We start from the raw sequence: 15841 nt of genomic DNA on the forward strand, positions 1-15841 counted from the left end.
GGGGAAAATTTGTGGTAAATTGCATGTTGGGGCTTAGGGATTTTTGAGATATAATCCATGATCATTGATGCTAATGTGCTTTTAATGATTTATACTTCTTATTTATGTTGTAAATATGTTGTATTTGTTGTTCTTCCGCACATGCAGGTGAAATAGAGGGGTTAAAGTACCCCATGGCAGAACTGGTGAGCTCTGCATTTTTCTGCATCTGTGATGATCCGCTAAGCGGGCTAAGGTCGCTTAGCGGATACTGGTTGTTTTCCAGAAAATTGCGAGCCCGCTAAGCGGACGTGAGGCCGCTAAGCGGAGGAACAGTTGAGATTCGCCAATGGAAAGCCCGCTAAGCGGACAGTGCTGAGCAAAATTTTATTCTTCTTTCCCCTGAGAGCAGTTTTGGTTTCTAATCGTAACCGAGCTCCTCCTTAACCATTAGTACACATATGTACGTTTAATGTGTGGTATTTTATGACACGCATTACAATTATTTCCGTTCGATTACTTACGTTGAATGTTATGCGTAATGTTAAATATGTTTGTTCAACAATTCTTGTCTATTCATTTGTGATTGATTATGAATACTATGACGAGACAAAGTATGGAAATGTGTTGATATCCAAATGTTTTGGTTAAACATTCGGATTGGTTTGTCTTATGACCTTACGCTTGTTGTATGAACGTATGCTTAAATCAAAGTGGCCGGGGGCTAGGTTGGGATGTATCTCTGACCATGGAGTCAAGGTATCTTCCTGGACCATAGGGTTCGTGGAATAGTCTGATGATGTGATCAAAGGTCGCGCACCTGAGCTATCGTTGCAGTGTGCTTGTGAGGGTCGCGGGGCATTTTACTCAATTGGCGTTAACACACTTGCATGCTCGGTATGATGGGGTTATGTGGCCACGTAGGCTAATACATAATCGGTAACTCACCTCTAGTGAGGTCAACTAGACTAACACTAGGCTTTCGCTCGATGGGCTCATGCGTCAAGGTGGCGGTTTGTACTCGGCGTAACCCACTTGCGTGAATAAGTCTATGGGACAATGACGCCAATTAGGCTAAAGTCATCTCGCGGCCATTTCGGCTTGTGCGAACCCAATTAACCATCTTGCAGTGAGCTTGTACAAGTCCCTTGACAATAGGCATGGGTGAACTCATCGAGGGTGCGTTCATTCTATAATCTAGCCGAGGTTTTATTACACTTCTGGATTCCCCGTACATGGGTATGGGTTTTGCATACTTGTTTGTCGTTACCTGTGTACGATGAGTCCTATGGTGGACGATTCATGTGTTTGCTCCGTATGTGTACTGGATGTGAGGATAACCCCGAATCAATGGTGGATTTGGTTTTGTTGATGCATGTACCCTGTAGAACCGAGTGGACCCATAGGATAGGAGGACTCACTGAGATTTAGTAATCTCACCCCAATCAACTTATCTTTTTCAGGTACAGTTTAGTAGTGTTTGATCAGTAGCAGGTTGGACTAAAGATTTTGAAATGGTGATGGCTCGGAGACCTCGTCAGGTCTCATTTTCCGCTGTGCAGATCCATTGAAGACACATGTTTTGTAATCTTTATTAGAATTTCATGTTGTATTTTATATGGATCATCTTGTATCTTGGCTTTTATATGTACTCAAATATCAATTTTTAACGTTTCATGCATAATATACTAGTCAGTTATGTATGGGGTGTTACAATAACAATATTCAAGTTTAAATTATACAAAATTATTGAAAAAATTTTTGATGCAAAGTATAACATAGAGATACCAAACAACAAAATTACTGAAAATTTGATTAAATTTGATAATATATAAATATAATTATAATAATATAAATAATATATAATAATAAAATAATAATAATAAAAATAATATAATATCCATCTACAACTATTAAAAATAATAATAATATATAATAATCATATAATATTCAATTACTACTATTAAAAATCTCTAAATAAAAGTTATTATTGAAAATAATAAATCAAAATAATTATAATCATAATAATTATAAAAACAAAAACAATAATATTATATTGAGCCACGGCTATAATTTTTTTTATAAAAATAATAGATTCAGAATAATAATAGTAGTATAATATTCATTCATCAATATTAATAATAATATCAATAATATAAAATTTTCAATTAATAATAATAATAATAATAATAATAATAATAATAATAATAATAATAATAATCTATAATATAAGAAAACTTGTTGTTATGGAAATCACAAAAATACTCTTTTGTTATCTTAGTCTAAATTAATAATTTGGGGGCAAAAAATGTCTTAGTTGATTTTTTCCAACTCAATTTTCACTTTTCAACTCACTTTTTACTTTTTCACTTTTCACCTTTTATTTTTTATTATTATATTTGTAAGACCCCACACATATTTGTCTAGAATAATATGCATAAAGTATTAAAGATGGTTCCATAAAGACAACGATTACATAATGTCGCAGCGGAAAGATAATAAAAACATCACAAGCACGAAGTACAAAAGCCAAATGTATCATGGCCAAAATGATAATACATCCAAAATAGTACAATATCCAACAAGGTACTACAAAAGCACAAAATGCGAATAAAAGATAATGTCTAGCAACAACGCCAAAGGACTAATCCGCCTTGCCTTTGCCACGATCTTGCCTTGAACCACCTGAAAAAGAAAAAATTGGAATGGGATGAGATTACTAAATCCTAGTGAGTCCGCCTATCATATTAGTCCACTCGGATCTACAGGGTACATGCATCAAGACCGAATCCACCATTGGTTCGGGGTTTAATCTCACAACCGGTACAAACACGGAGAAAACAAGGAGTCGTCCACCATAGGACTCCTCCTATCACATGTACATCACAAACAAGTATGCAAAACCCGTATCCACATACGGGGAATCAAGAAGCGCGTTAATGCCTCGACTAGGTTATAGAACACACCCTCGATGAGTTACACCCATGTCTAATGTCAAGAGACTTGTACAAGCACACTGCAAGAATGGTTAAATGGGTTCGCACAAGCCTAATTGGCCGCGAGATGACCTTAGCCGAAAGGGCGTCATTGTCCCAATAGCCACCTTTACGCACGTGTGTTGACATCAAGTACAACACGCCATCTTAACACATGAGCCCATCGGGCGAAAGCCTAGTGTATAGTCTACTTGACTTCACTAGAGGTGAGTTACCGATTATATGTTAACCTACGTGGTTACATAACCCCACCATACCGAGCACGCAAGTGTGTTAACTCCAAGTGGGAAAGCCTCCAGACCCTCACAGGAACACTGCAACGGTAGCTCAGGTGTGAGCCCATCGATCCACGATCAAGGCTGTCCCATTGATCACAAAGCCCGGGATGACTCATTGATCACAGAGTCCGAGTCATAAATCAACCTAGCCCCTGGCCCGCTTCGATTCATGCATACACACGCATAACAAGCGTAAAGTCACACAAGGCAATTCAATCCGAATGTTTAACCGAAACATCGGACACCACACATATTGTGTCATCTTATCATCATATTATTCATATTTAATCTCAAATGAATAGACAAAAATTGTTGGATAGCATATCTACGTTACGTATAATATTCAATCATGAGTAGCCAAACGGAAACAAGGTTAACATGTGCTATAAAATACTACTCATTAGACGTACATATGCATACTAATAATTAAGAAGGAGTTTGGTTACAAATTAGGAACCAAAACTGCTCTTAGGGAAAGAAAATAAAATTCTTCTCAGCACTGGCCGCTTAGCGGGCTGTAAGCGGGCTTTCCAGTGGCGAACCCCAACTGTTCCTCCGCTTAGCGGCCTCGCGATAATTATTTTCTGCAAACAGCATTCTTCGCTTAGCGGCCTGGGTGGGTCCGCTCAGCGGGATTGCGAATTTCTGGAAAAATGCTCAGCATCCGCTCAGCGGCCTTAGTCTGCTCAGCGGACCATAGCAGATGCAGAAAAACGCAGAACTCATCAGTTCTGTCCTAGGGTACCCTAACCCCTTAAATCCACCTGCATGCACGAATTAAAGATATATCCAACCAGCACATAGTATAAACAAGTGATAAACAACATTAAAACATGTTATTAGCAAGAATTTGGGCATAATCTCTCAAAACCCTTAAACCCCAAAAGTTCCCAATTGAATCAAAACCCCATTTTCTATCTAGGGACTCACCTTAGATGAAGATGATGAAGCTGGAGCAGGAATGAGGACGAAAATCAGAGGTTGAGGTTGGGTCTTGGTTCATGCAAAGCTTGAAGATGATGATGGCTTCCCCCTCTTCTCCTTCTATTCCACGCTTCTCTCTCTTTCACTTCTATTCCACAATTCTGAATTGGCCAAGTAAAAGAGTGAGGGACCAAACAAGTCCTAAGTCTAATTAAGTGGTGATAAGACCATAATGCCCCTTCTCTATTACTAATTGACTCTTTAACCCAAAAGCAAGCCAATTATAGTAATATGTATTATTCTTATCCAATATTTGTACAAGATAACTAATAACAATTATTGAATTAAGTATGATACCGGGCATTACATTCTCCCCCCTTAATTAGAATTCGCCCTCGAATTCGAACTTACCAGAACAAGTGAGGGTAGGATTCCCGCATCTCTGACTCAAGCTCCCATGTAGCTTCCTCAAGACGCATCTTGGCCTGACAACACTTTTACGAGAGGTATCTCTTTGTTCCTTAGAGACTTGCTAGCATACTCCAAAATACCGCAAGGTTGGGATCATAGGAGAGATCTGGTTCTACTTCAACAGAGTCCGGGAGGATAGGGTGAAAAGCGTCAGGCACGAACCTTCGGAGCTAAGATACATGGAACACATCATGCAGCTCGGATAGTGAAGGTGGCAATGCCAACTGATAAGCCACTTCGCCCACCCGACTCAAAATCTGGTATGGTCCCACATATCTCGGACTAAGCTTGCGCATTTTGAACGGTCTCCCAATCTTAATCTCGGGGTAACCTTCAAATACATGTGGTCTCCAACATCGAATTCCAAAGGCCTCCTTCGCTTGTCCGCATAATTTTTCTGTCGGTTTTGAGCTTTCTTAAGGTTATCTTGAATCACTTTGACCTTCTCAGTGGTCTCTTGTATAATTTCCGGTCCAAGAATACTCTTTTCTCCCACTTCAGCCCAACACGCAGGAGATCGACACTTTCTCCCATATAGAGCCTCATAGGGAGCCATACCCAAACTGGCATGGTAACTGTTATTATATGCGAACTCTACCAAGGGTAAATGATCTTTCCAACTCCCACCTTCTTCCAGAATACAAGCTCTTAACATATCTTCAATCGTCTGAATGGTTCTTTCCGTTTGTCCGTCAGTTTGAGGATGATTAGAAGTACTCATATCCAGTCTAGTCCCCATTTCCTTATGGAACGCCTTCCAGAATCTTGAAGTGAACTTTGGATCTCGATCAGACACTATACTGGATGGCACACCATGTAACCGCACAATCTCCGCTATGAAAAGTCTCGCGAGATGTATCACCTTGAGAGTCGTCTTTACAGGCAAAAAGTGAGCAGACTTAGTCAACCTGTCCACTATTACCTATATAGAATCATATCCGCCTCGAGCACGAGGTAATCCCACAATAAAGTCCATGGAGATAGAATCCCACTTCCACACAGGTATCTCCAACGGCTGCAACATTCCGCCTGGTCGCTGATGTTCAATCTTAACCTGTTGGCAGATAGGACACTGTGCCACATATTCTGCAATCTCCTTCTTCATTCCTGGCCACCAGAAGTCTTTCTTCAAATCTTGATACATTTTGGTCGATCCAGGATGAATAGAAATTTACTCTTGTGGGCTTCATCGAGAATCAAACGCTTCAGTTCTAAATCATTAGGTATACACATCCTTCTCTTAAACAAAAGGATTCCGTCAGGTGCTCTAGTGAAATCGGGTAAGTTCTCACTTGCTTGCAATTGCTCGTCACATCCTTGAGTCACCCGAATCCTCTCTCGCAGTTCGTTCTGAATACTCAAGTTACTAATTAGTATACCATTAGGTGTCCAAACGAACTGGAGGTTGAGATTTCGAAACTTCTCTAATAATCCATACTCTAACATCATCAACTCTGCAATCCGAAATTCCTTCCTACTTAAGGCATCTGCTACTTTATTAGCCTTTCCTGGATGGTATTTCAATTCGAAATCATAATCTTTAAGATACTCCATCCATCTCCTTTGTCGCATGTTCAACTCTTTCTGATCAAAAAGGTACTTCAAGCTTTTATGATCACTGAACATCTCAAAGTGAACTCCATACAAGTAGTGTCGCCATACCTTGAGTGCAAAGACTATTGCAGCAAGTTCCAGATCATGGGTAGGATAGTTCTCTTCATGAGGTCTCAATTGTCGAGATGCATAAGCCACAACTTGACCGTCTTGCATCAATACCCCACCCAAGCCCTTCTTAGAAGCATCACAGAATACTTCATATGATTGGTTTGGGTCTGGAATTACTAACACGGGTACAGTAGTCAACTTCCGCTTAAGCTTCTGAAAACTCTGTTCGCATTCGGAATCCCATTCAAAGGCAACTTCCTTTCGAGTGAGCTTTGTCAATGGTAGTGCTAACTTAGCAAATCCCATAATAAATCTCCGATAATAGCCTGCCAACCCTAGGAAGCTTCTGACTTCTGTCACACTCTTCGGTCGATCCCAATTCACCACCGCTTCTACTTTAGAAGGGTCCACTGCCACGCCTCCCCCAGAGATGACGTGACCAAGGAAACTTACTTCGGATATCCAAAATTCACACTTACTGAACTTTGCGTACAATCGTTTCTCTCGAAGAGTAGACAACACAATCCGCAAATGCTCCTCATGTTCTTCGGGAGAACGAGAATATACCAAGATATCATCGATGAAGATCACCACAAACTGATCCAGGTATGGTTGAAAGATTCGATTCATGTAATCCATGAAAACCGCCAGAGCATTAGTCACACCGAAAGGCATAACTAAAAACTCGTAATGTCCATACCGAGTCCTGAATGCAGTCTTAGGCACATCTGAGCTCTTTACCCGAATATGATGATACCCTAACCTGAGATCAATCTTCGAGAACACACTGGCTCCTTTCAACTGATCTAGGAGGTCATCAATTCGTGGTAAGGGGTATTTGTTCTTTATGGTAACTTTATTCAGCTGACGATAATCGATGCACAAGCGCATACTTTCGTCTTTCTTCTTTACCAAAAGAACAGGAGCTCCCCATGGAGAAACACTGGGCTGAATAAAATGCTTAGCTAAAAGTTCTTCTAACTGGTTCTTCAGTTCTCTGAGTTCAATAGGAGACATCCTATATGGAGTGATGGAAACTGGGGAAGTACCAGGAACAAGATCAATGGAGAATTCCGCTTCCCTTTCCGGAGGAAGAGAAGTGATATCCTCAGGAAACACATCAGGAAATTCGCACACCACTGGAATCTCTGACAATGCCATTCTTACAGATGGTTCCTTGGAAAGAACTAAAAGAAAAGATCTTTCTTGGGAAAAGAGATGGTTAACCGCGCTGATCGTACCTTCTATCAACTTGGCAATTGCATCATCGGAATTGATTTCTTTTGCAGGAATGAATATTGCCTTCTCCTTGAAACCAATATACACCGAGTTAGGAGACAACCAATCCATTCCGAGAATGACATCAAGTCTCTTGAGGGGTAAACAAATTAGATCGATCGGGAAGTCACGACCATTAAAAGACACTGCACAATCTTTACAAATCAGTCGAGCTTCCACTGTATCGTCCGTGGCTGAAGAAATGACCATAGGGTCGGGTAAGGGAGTAACTTCCAAACCAAGTCGGTAAACACACTCGGTAGAGATAAAAGAATGCGTAGCTCCGCAATCAACTAAAACACATAAAGGTTGGTTGTTTACATAACACGTACCCGCAATGAGGTTGTTGTTTCCTTTGGCCTTTCTTGCATCCAAGGTATAGACGCGACCTGTGGTCTTCTCCTGAGTTTTCTTCTTGGGACAATACATAGATATGTGACCTTGCTCGCCACACTCATAACAAGTCACTGAAGTGGGCTTGCAATCCCCAGGGTGTCTTCTTTTACATTTGTCACAATAAGGGTGTCGATTGGATTGGTCACCATAGCATTGTTTCTTCTTTGATGGAGAGTTACGGGGCTTTAGGTGCTGGCCCGATCTTCCTTGCTCTCTGAAATTAGTTCTGTCCTGGTTCCTCTCCTCTTGAACCCTCTTCAAACTATTCTCCGCAACATAGCATTGTCTCAAACATTCAGCATAAGTAATGAACTCCCTCTGGGATACACTATGAGCAATATCAGCCCTCAAACCCATCAAGAATTGATCAATCTTCCATAACTCATCAGGGGCATAGACAGCCTGCCGCGAGTAATCAGCCATGTCTTCAAACTTCTCAGCATACTCAGAAACAGACAAGTTGCCTTGCTTAAAGTTTTGGAATTCTCTTTCTCTCTGGGTCCGAACACTGTTAGGAAAATACTTCTCCAGAAATGCCGCCTTAAAATGATGCCAATCCTTAGGGATCTCCTGAGTAGTGAAATAGGTAGATGCGGTATTCCACCACCTAAGAGTCGGTCCCTTCATCTTCTGCGTAGCAAAGATTACTTTCTCTTCTTCATTACACTGGATTGCCTGGAATATCCTCTCCATACTAGCCAACCAATCAAGAGCTACCACCGGGTCTAAGCCACCTGCAAACTCTGGAGGATCCATTCTGAAGAAAGCACAAAAATCTGGCCCTGCTGGAGCTTGTGGAACAGGAACTGGAGCAGGAGGTTGTTGTCCCTGCATACCCTGCATCATCTGCATCATCATCTGATTCTGCTGCTGCATCTGTTGCATTATCTGTTGCCAAGGTACGCCTGCATTCCCAGCTGCTTGCTCGGGTTCCACATTCCTAGTTCTAGGCCTTCCGGGACCTCTGCGTTGCTCAGCCATCTCCCTGTCTGTCCTACACACGAAATTAAGTAGATCAGGATCAATGCCATAGGTAAGACATACGGAATCATGCCGGCTATACACATATGAGGCAGAATTGTACTGCATTATGATGTGTCTTTAGCAAATCCGAGAATCCACCTGCTCTGATACCAATTGTAACACCCCACACATATTTGTCTAGAATAATATGCATAAAGTATTAAAGATGGTTCCATAAAGACAACGATTACATAATGTCGCAGCGGAAAGATAATAAAAACATCACAAGCACGAAGTACAAAAGCCGAATGTATCATGGCCAAAATGATAATACATCCAAAATAGTACAATATCCAACAAGGTACTACAAAAGCACAAAATGCGAATAAAAGATAATGTCTAGCAACAACGCCAAAGGACTAATCCTCCTTGCCTTTGCCACGATCTTGCCTTGAACCACCTGAAAAAGATAAAATTGGAATGGGATGAGATTACTAAATCTCAGTGAGTCCGCCTATCCTATTAGTCCACTCGGATCTACAGGGTACATGCATCAAGACCGAATCCACCATTGGTTCGGGGTTTAATCTCACAACCGGTACAAACACGGAGAAAACAAGGAGTCGTCCACCATAGGACTCCTCCTATCACATGTACATCACAAACAAGTATGCAAAACCCGTATCCACATACGGGGAATCAAGAAGCGCGTTAATGCCTCGACTAGGTTATAGAACACACCATCGATGAGTTACACCCATGTCTAATGTCAAGAGACTTGTACAAGCACACTGCAAGAATGGTTAAATGGGTTCGCACAAGCCTAATTGGCCGCGAGATGACCTTAGCCGAAAGGGCGTCATTGTCCCAATAGCCACCTTTACGCACGTGTGTTGACATCAAGTACAACACGCCATCTTAACACATGAGCCCATCGGGCGAAAGCCTAGTGTGTAGTCTACTTGACTTCACTAGAGGTGAGTTACGGATTATGTGTTAACCTACGTGGTTACATAACCCCACCATACCGAGCACGCAAGTGTGTTAACTCCAAGTGGGAAAGCCTCCAGACCCTCACAAGCACACTACAACGGTAGCTCAGGTGTGAGCCCATCGATCCACGATCAGGGCTGTCCCATTGATCACAAAGCCCGGGACGACTCATTGATCATAGAGTCCGAGTCATAAATCAACCTAGCCCCTGGCCCGCTTCGATTCATGCATACACACGCATAACAAGCGTAAAGTCACACAAGGCAATTCAATCCGAATGTTTAACCGAAACATCGGACACCACACATATTGTGTCATCTTATTATCATATTATTCATATTTAATCTTAAATGAATAGACAAAAATTGTTGGATAGCATATCTACGTTACGTATAATATTCAATCATGAGTAGCCAAACGGAAACAAGGTTAACATGTGCTATAAAATACTACTCATCAGACGTACATATGCATACTAATAATTAAGAAGGAGTTTGGTTACAAATTAGGAACCAAAACTGCTCTTAGGGAAAGAAAATAAAATTCTGCTCAGCACTGGCCGCTTAGCGGGCTGTAAGCGGGCTTTCCAGTGGCGAACCCCAACTGTTCCTCCGCTTAGCGGCCTCGCGTCGCTTAGCGGCCTCGCGATAATTATTTTCTGCAAACAGCATTCTCCGCTTAGCGGCCTGGGTGGGTCCGCTCAGCGGGATTGCGAATTTCTGGAAAAATGCTCAGCATCCGCTCAGCGGCCTTAGTCCGCTCAGCGGACCATAGCAGATGCAGAAAAACGCATAACTCATTAGTTCTGTCCTAGGGTACCCTAACCCCTTAAATCCACCTGTATGCACGAATTAAAGATATATCCAGCCATCACATAGTATAAACAAGTGATAAACAACATTAAAACATGTTATTAGCAAGAATTTGGGCATAATCTCTCAAAACCCTTAAACCCCAAAAGTTCCCAATTGAATCAAAACCCCATTTTCTATCTAGGGACTCACCTTAGATGAAGATGATGAAGCTGGAGCAGGAATGAGGACGAAAATCAGAGGTTGAGGTTGGGTCTTGGTTCATGCAAAGCTTGAAGATGATGATGGCTTCCCCCTCTTCTCCTTCTATTCCACGCTTCTCTCTCTTTCACTTCTATTCCACAATTCTGAATTGGCCAAGTAAAAGAGTGAGGGACCAAACAAGTCCTAAGTCTAATTAAGTGGTGATAAGACCATAATGCCCCTTCTCTATTACTAATTGACTCTTTAACCCAAAAGCAAGCCAATTATAGTAATATGTATTATTCTTATCCAATATTTGTACAAGATAACTAATAACAATTATTGAATTAAGTATGATACCGGGCATTACATTCTCCCCCCTTAATTAGAATTCGCCCTCGAATTCGAACTTACCAGAACAAGTGAGGGTAGGATTCCCGCATCTCTGACTCAAGCTCCCATGTAGCTTCCTCAAGACGCATCTTGGCCTGACAACACTTTTACGAGAGGTATCTCTTTGTTCCTTAGAGACTTGCTAGCATACTCCAAAATACCGCAAGGTTGGGATCATAGGAGAGATCTGGTTCTACTTCAACAGAGTCCGGGAGGATAGGGTGAAAAGCGTCAGGCACGAACCTTCGGAGCTAAGATACATGGAACACATCATGCAGCTCGGATAGTGAAGGTGGCAATGCCAACTGATAAGCCACTTCGCCCACCCGACTCAAAATCTGGTATGGTCCCACATATCTCGGACTAAGCTTGCGCATTTTGAACGGTCTCCCAATCTTAATCTCGGGGTAACCTTCAAATACATGTGGTCTCCAACATCGAATTCCAAAGGCCTCCTTCGCTTGTCCGCATAATTTTTCTGTCGGTTTTGAGCTTTCTTAAGGTTATCTTGAATCACTTTGACCTTCTCAGTGGTCTCTTGTATAATTTCCGGTCCAAGAATACTCTTTTCTCCCACTTCAGCCCAACACGCAGGAGATCGACACTTTCTCCCATATAGAGCCTCATAGGGAGCCATACCCAAACTGGCATGGTAACTGTTATTATATGCGAACTCTACCAAGGGTAAATGATCTTTCCAACTCCCACCTTCTTCCAGAATACAAGCTCTTAACATATCTTCAATCGTCTGAATGGTTCTTTCCGTTTGTCCGTCAGTTTGAGGATGATTAGAAGTACTCATATCCAGTCTAGTCCCCATTTCCTTATGGAACGCCTTCCAGAATCTTGAAGTGAACTTTGGATCTCGATCAGACACTATACTGGATGGCACACCATGTAACCGCACAATCTCCGCTATGAAAAGTCTCGCGAGATGTATCACCTTGAGAGTCGTCTTTACAGGCAAAAAGTGAGCAGACTTAGTCAACCTGTCCACTATTACCTATATAGAATCATATCCGCCTCGAGCACGAGGTAATCCCACAATAAAGTCCATGGAGATAGAATCCCACTTCCACACAGGTATCTCCAACGGCTGCAACATTCCGCCTGGTCGCTGATGTTCAATCTTAACCTGTTGGCAGATAGGACACTGTGCCACATATTCTGCAATCTCCTTCTTCATTCCTGGCCACCAGAAGTCTTTCTTCAAATCTTGATACATTTTGGTCGATCCAGGATGAATAGAAATTTACTCTTGTGGGCTTCATCGAGAATCAAACGCTTCAGTTCTAAATCATTAGGTATACACATCCTTCTCTTAAACAAAAGGATTCCGTCAGGTGCTCTAGTGAAATCGGGTAAGTTCTCACTTGCTTGCAATTGCTCGTCACATCCTTGAGTCACCCGAATCCTCTCTCGCAGTTCGTTCTGAATACTCAAGTTACTAATTAGTATACCATTAGGTGTCCAAACGAACTGGAGGTTGAGATTTCGAAACTTCTCTAATAATCCATACTCTAACATCATCAACTCTGCAATCCGAAATTCCTTCCTACTTAAGGCATCTGCTACTTTATTAGCCTTTCCTGGATGGTATTTCAATTCGAAATCATAATCTTTAAGATACTCCATCCATCTCCTTTGTCGCATGTTCAACTCTTTCTGATCAAAAAGGTACTTCAAGCTTTTATGATCACTGAACATCTCAAAGTGAACTCCATACAAGTAGTGTCGCCATACCTTGAGTGCAAAGACTATTGCAGCAAGTTCCAGATCATGGGTAGGATAGTTCTCTTCATGAGGTCTCAATTGTCGAGATGCATAAGCCACAACTTGACCGTCTTGCATCAATACCCCACCCAAGCCCTTCTTAGAAGCATCACAGAATACTTCATATGATTGGTTTGGGTCTGGAATTACTAACACGGGTACAGTAGTCAACTTCCGCTTAAGCTTCTGAAAACTCTGTTCGCATTCGGAATCCCATTCAAAGGCAACTTCCTTTCGAGTGAGCTTTGTCAATGGTAGTGCTAACTTAGCAAATCCCATAATAAATCTCCGATAATAGCCTGCCAACCCTAGGAAGCTTCTGACTTCTGTCACACTCTTCGGTCGATCCCAATTCACCACCGCTTCTACTTTAGAAGGGTCCACTGCCACGCCTCCCCCAGAGATGACGTGACCAAGGAAACTTACTTCGGATATCCAAAATTCACACTTACTGAACTTTGCGTACAATCGTTTCTCTCGAAGAGTAGACAACACAATCCGCAAATGCTCCTCATGTTCTTCGGGAGAACGAGAATATACCAAGATATCATCGATGAAGATCACCACAAACTGATCCAGGTATGGTTGAAAGATTCGATTCATGTAATCCATGAAAACCGCCAGAGCATTAGTCACACCGAAAGGCATAACTAAAAACTCGTAATGTCCATACCGAGTCCTGAATGCAGTCTTAGGCACATCTGAGCTCTTTACCCGAATATGATGATACCCTAACCTGAGATCAATCTTCGAGAACACACTGGCTCCTTTCAACTGATCTAGGAGGTCATCAATTCGTGGTAAGGGGTATTTGTTCTTTATGGTAACTTTATTCAGCTGACGATAATCGATGCACAAGCGCATACTTTCGTCTTTCTTCTTTACCAAAAGAACAGGAGCTCCCCATGGAGAAACACTGGGCTGAATAAAATGCTTAGCTAAAAGTTCTTCTAACTGGTTCTTCAGTTCTCTGAGTTCAATAGGAGACATCCTATATGGAGTGATGGAAACTGGGGAAGTACCAGGAACAAGATCAATGGAGAATTCCGCTTCCCTTTCCGGAGGAAGAGAAGTGATATCCTCAGGAAACACATCAGGAAATTCGCACACCACTGGAATCTCTGACAATGCCATTCTTACAGATGGTTCCTTGGAAAGAACTAAAAGAAAAGATCTTTCTTGGGAAAAGAGATGGTTAACCGCGCTGATCGTACCTTCTATCAACTTGGCAATTGCATCATCGGAATTGATTTCTTTTGCAGGAATGAATATTGCCTTCTCCTTGAAACCAATATACACCGAGTTAGGAGACAACCAATCCATTCCGAGAATGACATCAAGTCTCTTGAGGGGTAAACAAATTAGATCGATCGGGAAGTCACGACCATTAAAAGACACTGCACAATCTTTACAAATCAGTCGAGCTTCCACTGTATCGTCCGTGGCTGAAGAAATGACCATAGGGTCGGGTAAGGGAGTAACTTCCAAACCAAGTCGGTAAACACACTCGGTAGAGATAAAAGAATGCGTAGCTCCGCAATCAACTAAAACACATAAAGGTTGGTTGTTTACATAACACGTACCCGCAATGAGGTTGTTGTTTCCTTTGGCCTTTCTTGCATCCAAGGTATAGACGCGACCTGTGGTCTTCTCCTGAGTTTTCTTCTTGGGACAATACATAGATATGTGACCTTGCTCGCCACACTCATAACAAGTCACTGAAGTGGGCTTGCAATCCCCAGGGTGTCTTCTTTTACATTTGTCACAATAAGGGTGTCGATTGGATTGGTCACCATAGCATTGTTTCTTCTTTGATGGAGAGTTACGGGGCTTTAGGTGCTGGCCCGATCTTCCTTGCTCTCTGAAATTAGTTCTGTCCTGGTTCCTCTCCTCTTGAACCCTCTTCAAACTATTCTCCGCAACATAGCATTGTCTCAAACATTCAGCATAAGTAATGAACTCCCTCTGGGATACACTATGAGCAATATCAGCCCTCAAACCCATCAAGAATTGATCAATCTTCCATAACTCATCAGGGGCATAGACAGCCTGCCGCGAGTAATCAGCCATGTCTTCAAACTTCTCAGCATACTCAGAAACAGACAAGTTGCCTTGCTTAAAGTTTTGGAATTCTCTTTCTCTCTGGGTCCGAACACTGTTAGGAAAATACTTCTCCAGAAATGCCGCCTTAAAATGATGCCAATCCTTAGGGATCTCCTGAGTAGTGAAATAGGTAGATGCGGTATTCCACCACCTAAGAGTCGGTCCCTTCATCTTCTGCGTAGCAAAGATTACTTTCTCTTCTTCATTACACTGGATTGCCTGGAATATCCTCTCCATACTAGCCAACCAATCAAGAGCTACCACCGGGTCTAAGCCACCTGCAAACTCTGGAGGATCCATTCTGAAGAAAGCACAAAAATCTGGCCCTGCTGGAGCTTGTGGAACAGGAACTGGAGCAGGAGGTTGTTGTCCCTGCATACCCTGCATCATCTGCATCATCATCTGATTCTGCTGCTGCATCTGTTGCATTATCTGTTGCCAAGGTACGCCTGCATTCCCAGCTGCTTGCTCGGGTTCCACATTCCTAGTTCTAGGCCTTCCGGGACCTCTGCGTTGCTCAGCCATCTCCCTGTCTGTCCTACACACGAAATTAAGTAGATCAGGATCAATGCCATAGGTAAGACATACGGAATCATGCCGGCTATACACATATGAGGCAGAATTGTACTGCATT

At 42.1% G+C, this 15841-nt stretch overlaps 2 protein-coding genes across 2 annotated transcripts; both read right to left on the minus strand.

Moving 5' to 3' along the window:
• Positions 1-5570: 5570 nt before the first annotated feature.
• LOC131620193 (uncharacterized) lies at positions 5571-8872 on the minus strand. The gene is made up of 4 exons (XM_058891199.1): positions 7451-8872; positions 6311-6910; positions 5824-6151; positions 5571-5755 (listed from the first exon to the last, which is right to left on the minus strand). Exons 1-4 carry the CDS (start codon positions 8870-8872, stop codon positions 5571-5573), a joined length of 2535 nt encoding a protein of 844 aa, XP_058747182.1.
• A 5368-nt stretch (positions 8873-14240) lies between these two features.
• On the minus strand, positions 14241-15636 carry LOC131620195 (uncharacterized). Its single transcript, XM_058891200.1, has 2 exons — positions 14380-15636; positions 14241-14264 (listed from the first exon to the last, which is right to left on the minus strand). Exons 1-2 carry the CDS (start codon positions 15634-15636, stop codon positions 14241-14243), a joined length of 1281 nt encoding a protein of 426 aa, XP_058747183.1.
• Positions 15637-15841: the final 205 nt, after the last annotated feature.

The sequence above is a fragment of the Vicia villosa genome, linkage group LG7, assembly GCF_029867415.1.
Source record: "Vicia villosa cultivar HV-30 ecotype Madison, WI linkage group LG7, Vvil1.0, whole genome shotgun sequence".
NCBI lineage: Eukaryota > Viridiplantae > Streptophyta > Magnoliopsida > Fabales > Fabaceae > Vicia > Vicia villosa.